Source organism: Papilio xuthus, unplaced genomic scaffold, assembly GCF_000836235.2.
Source record: "Papilio xuthus unplaced genomic scaffold, Pxut_1.1 DF827777.1, whole genome shotgun sequence".
In the NCBI taxonomy this organism is placed as follows: Eukaryota; Metazoa; Arthropoda; class Insecta; order Lepidoptera; family Papilionidae; genus Papilio; species Papilio xuthus.
The window spans coordinates 6597600-6607721 of NW_013530872.1; the positions used below are offsets into that span (position 1 = coordinate 6597600).

Here is a 10122-nt window from a genome sequence, read left to right on the forward strand (position 1 = left end):
TCTGTCAAGACCCTTTTTTGCTTATGTCATCATCATCCCTCCGCATAACATTTCCAAACCACGCTAATCTTTTACTCTTCAATTTCTCGATCACTGGCGCTACTCTCTTCCTATACTATACACATTTTTAACTTTTTCGATGATATCAATAATGGATGTTAATTAATACATTTTGGTTAACCTTAGAATATAAGAACCTTCATTTTCTATAATTCTGACAGTTGTCGACAAGAATACTCAATGGATATTGCGAAGGTTCTTTTGCGAATAACTTATTGTTTCCGGAATATAAGGCCAAATAATTTCAATCAATATGGAATGAATCGTTGTTCTAAGTCAACTTAACTTGAATACGAAGAGTTCGTTCTTTTTATCCATCCAATTATTGGATACGGAGAAATGAGAACTATTCTTCTGTAAATTATTCAAACTTTCGTGAGACATAAATACTCACGTATATTCGTCCGTCGTATAGCGTCCGCGAAATAATTCCAGTACCATTCATCCTGATGAAGGGGCCCCGATGGGCTCGAAACTAGTCGGTGCCGCCACCGGACGAATATACGTGAGTGTTTAGCCTTTTTTATATCAGTTTATTCTTCTGTAAATAAATATCGCGTATCATTTTTCTGTATTGTGACCTTCTCTCCTCTGTAGCCTAGAAGCCCAATGTTATATAGTAAGATGATATTTTAGTGTATAAGAGTCAATTAACTTTTTTCTAATTCTCATCTCCAAACTAAACACTTTTTTGCAAATACCTTTTATACTTTCATCATTATAAAAAAAATCGACCCATCCCTATTCAATTTCAAACAGTTATATCTCTTAGGAGAACTCATAAAAGTACATATAACTCATATAACTCTTTTCTTCGGACGATTCGAGATAGTCATGGTGGAGTTCCAAGCAACCGGTACATCTTCCGGTAGGACACCACTGGCGCATCTAATAACGACCATATAAGACCTATCCCCACTAATTGCTACAATTCTATTGTTCAAATTTAGAACCCGTATCAAACAGAATGGTTGAACTGTACACGGAGCCAGTGTGAAGAACTAATGCATATTTAAATGTACTTAAAAATACGATTTTGAGGGACATTGAGTCGGTTATGGTCTGTTACGGATCAATTTGTAGTTTTTTGCGTAACATATAAGAATTATATAATTTTAAAAACTGAGTCACGGACGTATGTATTGTTTGTTACGTAATATGATTTTTTTTTAATCAAAGGAGGATAAAAGACATCAGCCAGCAACAACTACAAAACAATACGATTAAATGCTTTGTCTATTATTTTTAAAAGATTTTATTACATAACACCATTACAATAAGATTGTTTTTTCGTTAAAACGCTATCTAGCACGCCTTTTTTTAATTTACAACAACGGTTTTAATTTTTAAAAGCGTGGAAGTTCCTTATATTTCTAGTTTCTTGGTGTATCGTGTAGTTCAAATTAAGGATTAAAATTACGGATAGGATTATGTCAAATGACATTATTTGCCACGTCTATAAATACACATAGACTACGTTTTATTTTTATTTGAATTCAAGGCTGCCAGTAATTCTGTTAATGTATCTATAATTCTATTAGCTAATCCAGCTAACACTAGACCATTAAAGTCATAGTACAATCCAGATTGGCGTATTCTTTGAATTTTAAACATAATACTTTGTTACCAAGCATTTTTAAAACTCTACAAAAACTTGTACGATTAAGTTGTTATTAAAAATACACAAATATTAAAATTTTTAAGCAGCAAAAGTTAAATAAATTAACATTTATAATTACTTCTGTAAGCTGTTTAAAAATTGTAATATTAACAAAATTTTCCAGTAGATGAAAAAAACTGTAGCGATTTTAATAACCAAAAAGCGACTTTGTCTGCTAATCTCTTTCATAAAAACTTCATGATACTACGAAATTTAAACAGTAGAACAACGAACTTATAACCATTTTTATAAGAGTGCTTTCTTTATATTATTTAACGTATTGAAAAGTTAATGATAATTAATACTTTTCCTTCGCGCAGTTAATGATATTTAACACACAAATGAGCAGTTTATTTTCGTCCTTGGGAAATCAATCGATTGGTAATGAAGCTACGGCCACGTCGACATCGTTCAATAAAACTAATGCTATACCTAACATTATATCGATACGTTTAATGAATTGTTTTTTACACCTTGACCGTCTATGTCTGTAGTGTCATCCGAAATATTAAACTATTAGTAAATACCGACAAGGATATCTGACTAAAATTCGATTTACATGATTACAAAGTGTCCTAGTCCCGGTAATTTAAGTACTAGCTGTCGCCCGTGACTCCGTCCGCACAGAATTATTAAAACATGAGTATAACTATTTTCTATATGTATGCCAAATTTGATCGAGATCCGTTCAGCAGTTCTGGAGATACGTTCAAACAAACATCCATCCATCTAAACATTCCCATTTATAATATTAGTAAGATTAATACTATTAAGGGGTAAATCAATATTTTATCTGTTCCAATAAAGCTATGGTGTAATATTTTTTATTCTAATATAAAAAAAACGTCATAAAATTGCGTACATCTGTGAGAAAAAGATGGCCCAGCAACAAGATATTTTAATTTCCATTCAAATTAATTCATTCGTTAAAATTCTAACAGCTAGTTATCATGTTGTCTATGCACTTGAATAATTAATTTTATTTTATCAAGTATTATGAAACGGCAAACATTTGTTCAAGTGGATTGTCCTATCGCAGAGCAAGCAACACGTGACATTGAAAGCATTTTATTGTCAATGCATCCAATATACGTATATTATTTTAACGTATTGATAATATTTTATACGCAGCTTTAATAAAGGAACGTAGATAAAATATACAAATAAGTAAATTATGTATAAATAAGTAATTATTTAAACAATGGCTATTCATATTATAATTTCCGTAAACAAAAAAGTTTTTTTTTGTGTTTCAAAACAGATTTGATAAGAAAATTTCTATTGATCAACCTACGAAAATTACGCTTTAATATGATGTTACGACGTTACATTCTCTTGGTTGGACCCTTCATGGAATAACATGGCTCAAAACCCGCTAGAGGGCGTTGTTCGTTTTTGGAATTACGATTCAAAGCTAGGTTGAGCTCGTAGCTATCGAATTACAATATACGTCAGACATTGGTATGTGGAATGGTAAACAATGTAACCCATAGGGGGATTTAATCTTGTTACCGAATACATCGCGTTAACGAGTAAGTAAGGCCGGCCGGGAAGCCGTAGCAGGGGCGTGGGCGATACCGAACTGCGCAATGTACTGCTTACAACTGGACAACTGCGCCTCACCTGATTATTGTCGTCTAGGTTTCTCTTATAATAAACGTAGACCAGAACAGTAGCGATAAAATGACGGCCAGATACATTCATACCATCCACTCTGATCCAAAGAAATTTAGCTACCATATAAACACAAAAAAAAAAAAACTTTATAAACCATACTTTGCTTTTGCACCTCTTACTAATATTACAAATGCGAATGTTTGGACGGATGGATTGATGTTTGTTTGAAGGATGTCGCTGAAATTTGGCATTGATGTAGAACATAGATGTAGCCTGGATGAACACATACAGAAGGCTACTACTAATTAAGCTTTTAATCCACACAGACAGAGTTGCGGACGACAGCTAATTATTTAATAAACAAAAAATAAGACAATACCTTTTTTCATTATAAGAGACTGAAAAGAAATTTTAAGATATCCCTGTCCGTCAATAAATTAAGATCCCTTACAAGCTTGTCTATGGCACCGTAATGGAGAGGCAACCAAGAAAAAATATATAATTCATTAGTTTACCCTTGTTTGTATTGTAAAACACCAATTTATGTTCTCGTGTGCTGACATGTTTTTTTTTTAAATCATAAATCATCAATCATGATATCGTCTGTTGAAGATAAGAATTAAACTTTCTAAATATTAAAATCAGAGGTTCTTAACACCGAGGCAAAGGGTAACTAATGTCAACGAACTTCATTTCTCACACGAAAACCTTTTCAAGCATTCAATCTCAAAGTACCCTCTAATAAACACGTTTTTATTTTAATAGAAGCATTCAAAGTATCAAAATGTGATTAACATACATTCTCGAAAGACGTCTGTGTCAATGTCAAGATTTTTCCAATGTTTTCTTTTTTAAATATAGTTTATTCCGTTATCGTTTTGTACATTCTAGAGTTTATCTTAACGGATAAGATTTATCATCTCCTTTGTTTTTCTTTGTCGTTTCACTGTATTGACGTGAGATTGCATAGACACCCGCATATTTACATAAGAATAAAACGTAAATAGTTTGCACAAGTGTTCAATAGCAGTGACGAAAATATCGTACGTTGTGGAAGGTTTTTTTGCATCGAAGCTTCTAGAAGTGTTTGAAAAGACTAATGATGGTGTGGCCGATGTATCCAATATTATTAGATGCTACATATAGAGACAGATCTTGTAAGTTATACACATTTCTCAATTTATAAGATTACCTAATACAGACCAGACGAATTTCAATATATTACCAGGGCTAAATATTAGAATTCAAGAGAATGGTATTGAGGAAAAGGAGCACTCCATCTCTTCTTCTCTTCAAAACCTTTAATCTTTAACCCTATTGAATTAACAAAAAATGAAAACATAACCAATGTGTTAATGTATCTTTAAATCTTATAGTTTTTTACATTGTAACATGTTATATCGATATTTTGTTTTTAATTCTAGAACAATTGACTGATTGTAATTAGAATGTAATTTTTATGGAAGTTGCCAGTGCGTGACTAAGCGGCGTACGTTTCGAACTTGACCCACATCTCTCAAGACTCTATTGTCTCTGCCCGGCCTCGATTGAACGAGTCCTGATGCACACACCTAATGACAACCTTTCCTCATTAATCCATCCAAAATATTTAAAACTATTTCCTTCTAGTCGCCAGTACTCTCACGGTGCTCGCAAAACGTACTCGGGTACGTAATAAGTCAATTTTCATTGAATTGTGAACTTTCCCAACTTTCATTTTAAAATTTACCGGTTTCTGAATAGTGAGTCCCGTTACGACGCCATTGCCCCAGTGCGCCGAATGACCGACAGTTTCCGCGTGTCCGATTTGAACATCGTTATGTAGTTTACTGGGCTATTTACATTTACTTTTTCTATTCATTTATTACCTTAATGACGTTATTTTTTACAGTCATTATGCTTAGGGGCGATGACACTTTTAACTAGATATCAACTGTTAAACTTATCTCGCGTCATTAATAAATTGTTAGTCCCACCCTTTTTACGAACATCGTAATTTGTGACGTCAAAAAAAATACTTTTCTTTCCTTGAAAAACTAACTTTATAATAAAATACGCTGCCGAATTCAGTGTGCCTAGTATATTTGAATTGCACGAAAAAGTTCCTTAACTCTTCTTTGATAAACCATAAATTATATTAATGTTTTTTTATGGTTTGTGCAGGGATGTCTCTGGACGAAGGCAGACAGTCTCAGCGGCCGTATCGGTACGGAATGGTACTGCTATGCGCGGGCGCGCTCATCAACTGGCTGGGCCTGGCAGAAGACTACGCGGAACCAGTGCGTTACGTGGGCGTCGCGTGCATCGTCGCCGGCGCCTTGCTCATCTGCGCCGCCATGTGCTGCTGGCTGCAGTCGCCCGCACGGCAACCACACAACGACCGCGCAACGCCTGATACCCACCAGGTAATTTAAACAAACCTCAGTATTGGGTAATTTAAACAAACCTCAGGTTTCAGGGCAGTATTGTTATGCCCAACCTAGCAATAATAAAGGAGTTACGATCCGAGTCGAGAATCCCAATACTAGCTTAGTTACACTTAAACGAAGTTATAAGCACCTTCTGCGGATTACCACAAGCTCGGTGAATCTGTAAAATTGTATATGGCAGTCAGATAAAAAATTTTGGGGTTCTTTCCTCTTGTTTCCTTGCAGTCTGCGAAGTGAGGTGAGGAATAGAGTGAGCCACAAAAGCGAGCGCTTTTCAGTATGAATAAAAATTTCACACGGCTATCAGTCTGTCAATTACGGAGTCATTTTTAGTAATGTTTATTTTGTCCGCGTTAGCTCACCGCTGCGTGAACTGCAGAAATACAAAATCCATCATCAGCTCACTGTTCATCCCCACCGAGGGACTCTGTGACATCCTTAAGAAAGAGGTGACTAGGCCATAGTCAACCACGTTGGCCTAATCAATATAAACATAGTACTTATCTGATCTTAGAGCTGTAGTAATCGATCACTGTGGCTTCGAAATGTCCAAATAAAATACATGTCCATAGAAAATGATAGGTAAAATATTTCACGATAATACCACTTTAAAAATAAAACCCATGACATGATTTTTTAATACTAGTTATGGGTACTACACTACGACAAAACTTTTTTTACTATGCAAAAGGCAAAAGCAATGGCAAAGGTGTGTTGTTTTAGAGTTTATATTAACAAACTTTTTAACTTCAGTATGAGGTAAAAATTAAAAAAGTAGGTGGCAAAACGGTACTACTTCAAGTGAAATAATCTGTAAAATAAAACCGGTGACAAAAATCTGCTTAGTAATCGTAATGCTGTTACACTTTCTTTCGTGTCTTAAACGTGAGTTTGTTGCTCTAATTTAAAATATAATTGTAAAACCCAAGGAAAATAATATGACTAAAGATTATCTTTAATTTTGATCTTTCTTTTGACCTTTTTACGTCTTTGTTCTGAATCATACAAATTGCAATAACGGATCCGAGAGTAAATGACAAAGAACAAAAAGTGAAAGGGATTTGCAATATTTGAACCATTATTAAGTACCATTGTGTTTATTTCAACCTTCGTTAGTCGGAGAGGGATCCCAGGTAGATGTTTCAATTAATTTACCCTGGGCTTCCACTGACGAAACATCAGTACAAATGAATATTGTCTATTCTCTAAATTTCTTAGAAAATACAAAGATATGTGACGACAAATGAAATTCACTCTTTTAAAACCTCTGAGGATGGTAAAGGAAAAGACAAAGACCCTTCCTAACAATTCAGATATTTTGTTAGTAAACATAAAATTTTGTGATATTCCAGATTGACGATCCCATCCACGTGATATCGATGCCGGACGAGGAGACAATGCAGCAGAAGCCACCAGACTACGAGACTGTGGCGGGCGCGCCGCCCACATACGACGACGCCATCAAACTGAACCCCGCACGTCTGCTGCCCGCCACGAGCAGCGCGCGTCTGGAACCTTCCACCGCCGCGGACGTGCCTGTAATACCCGGACAGCTGGACGACGTCCCCGCCCCCGTACACCTCCCTCACAGCCACACACAGACCCAAGTACCCAAAACACCACCGCCTCCATACAGGCCGACCCACGCCATCAGATGAAAGCCAGGCCCGATGGCAATCACGTGTGCTAGTACTTTAAATCGACTGCGTTTCATGTGATGAGACTTGTAAATAATCATCGAGCGTTCCCTGAGTCTCGAATGCGGACATATCCATTGTTGAAATATTGCGGTATTATTTTTTTCGTACGTCTGGCATATCCACACATGAAACTGTTATTTTTTTTTAATTTATGTAGGCTGTCAAACTTAAGAGCGATGCGTACTTATGTGATATTAAAATGTTATAATTAGTTACTTAATTAATAATTTTTACTGTATATACTAAATAGTTTTTAATCAAAGCTGAAAGTAATGTAAAACTTCCATATTTCAGTGGAATAGTAACGGTGAGCATATAGGGGTATAGGTAATTGAGCAATAATTTATAAATATTTACAAATAATAAAATGAAACCAATAGAATTGTTTGTTCGGTATTTTATTGTATATTTATAAACATTGTTTAGTATTGTGCCATTCATAGAAAAGCTACGTAAACTAATGTAAACACGGCAGCCGCCTAGAGTATTCATATTAATTCAGTTTTGTTATTGCTCATTTAATTTATTTATATTTTACAAAGCAGAGTTTACCTTTACGGGCTTCTTACCTACTGTATTTTATCGTTATTAACTTATTCAAAAAATAGCTTTCTTTCAAATTCGGTGTTTAAAATTATATATTTTTTGTATATTGGCAACACTAATATAAATGACTGATCTGACGAGTGAATTCGAAATTTAAACAATGACTAAAATATTTGTACATTACACACTTATGCACTTACACCTATATATTCTCTGTTTGGCTGTATCACGTTGTACTTGACTATATAGATGTATTTACTGTAGGTTTCTAAGACCAAAATCCTTGTTTAAAACATATTGTTATCCCTGTTTTATCAACGACGATGACAAGGATGACGATATGTTTTTTACAGAGATTTTGGTCTCATCAACCAACGGTTAGTGTTTAGTGATACTGACTCGTTTCAAAGTTATTCTAGTCCTCAACTTAACGACTAAAATACTTGTCATTTAGTCACCAACATGCATAATTATTTGTAATTTGTACACATCGTTATTGCACAACTGAATGATGTTTTGTGAGTACCGTACTTTGTATACAAAGAAACCATAAAACTGTATGTTGATGTTATGTAAAGGATACGCTTTATAATCTGTGCTATTTTTTTACATAATCTCAGCATAAGTTTTTTGACATTGAAAATTATTATCTATCATTAAAATATGATCCCACATTAACCTATATAATGTTAATTAACACGTAATTGCAAAACTAAGGGTCGTATAAAACTCAAAATAAACAATTGAATAAAGTTTATTTTTACAAAATTCATATTGAAACAATAGACACTATTTTTTATTATTTACAATGGCAACACACAATACATGTCAATAATGTCCTAATAACTAACATGTAAATTGCAGTTGGTCTGAAGTAACAGACATCTAAAACAGTAGCCATCGATTGCCGTAACAATATTTTTAGCGCGATTTGTACTTTCAAGTCCGTGTAAAAATATTGTTAATGGATAAATATTCTGGAAATAATTAACACGAACTGTACTTTTCCAAATTATGACGAATTACTGCTTCAACTGCTTTTTTAACCTAAAATAAAACGACTCAATGGTAAGAATTATTTCTTGTGACCATTGAGCGCACTAAAGTAAAAGTGGGACCAATTCCTAATATACACTAACTTTATTGTAACGATGGAAAGTTTCGTTGAATTGCAACACTTTGTGCTTGCGAGTTATATTGATTTAAGAGTTTTACAATGCTGAAGTTGTGCATTTATTATTTGTACATTATACAAAGCTGCGAAAATTAAGTGTACATACAAAATAAATGTTGTTGCAATGATTTTGTGTGCATTTTTTATTTTTTCAATATACGATATTGAAGAAAATAATCATCCTAATACCCAGTCCTACACCTTGTCCCTACTTTTCTTCCTAGCCCTAAGCTAGAGTCGCTTAAACCTAAGGGTCTGTTTACAAAGGTAAAAGCTGTAAGAAATCTGCTCCGCCCCGGTCTGTGTTAGCGGATCCTAAGTCAACCATCGTCGCATTCATTATGAAGATAAGGAATCTCAGCATCGCACCTCGTTTATCGAGCACCGTTCTCACGAATCGAATAAGTTTTTTAAATGACAAAGCTTCAATTATTAAGAAGTTGAAACTTCTAAGTGCTACAGGTTTTTGGTAGTTTTATTTGATACTGGGTCTGATCTGTATACCTCAAAAGTATCGTTACAAACTTTTCTCTATTATATTAGTTTTTGGAACTAATTGGATGAATTTTGAACACGTCAAACACGTGTTTGATAAACGCCCTTCAAAACAGAACTGTTATAGACGTATTTGTGGGTGTGTGAATCAGGTCTGAAGCGGTTCAAAAGATTAGCTCATAAAGACTTAAACCATTGAGCTGCGGATCAATAACTTGGCATACAATATAAGCTATACTATAACAATGTGAGGTACTGGGAGCTGGTTACAGGTTACTAACAGTTCGTACCTCTTCTGGCTCTGAACATTAATCGTAACCCCACTTATAGTCAAAGAAAGGATATCTAAACTGGTTAGAGAGGCGCTGCTATCGCTTTTTTTGTGTGCTCTTTGATGTACTTTGACAATTTGACATTGACATTACTGTTTTATGTCATATT

The 10122-nt window shown here is 34.5% G+C and overlaps 1 protein-coding gene across 6 annotated transcripts in view; it reads left to right on the forward strand.

Moving 5' to 3' along the window:
- Positions 1-8072, forward strand: part of LOC106115798 (uncharacterized) — a 53726-nt gene extending 45654 nt beyond the window's left edge. For 2 of the 6 annotated variants that reach the window (XM_013309350.1, XM_013309351.1), the window contains exons 2-3: positions 5501-5742; positions 7119-8070. In XM_013309350.1, the coding sequence (XP_013164804.1) occupies positions 5501-5742; positions 7119-7424 (548 nt within the window). In that variant the 3' untranslated portion in view covers positions 7425-8070. Of the gene's footprint in view, positions 1-4239; positions 4495-5500; positions 5743-7118 lie in introns of those variants that run through there. The other 4 variants (XM_013309347.1, XM_013309346.1, XM_013309349.1 and 1 more) reach the window with 3 other exon arrangements.
- The last annotated feature ends 2050 nt before the right edge of the window (positions 8073-10122 follow it).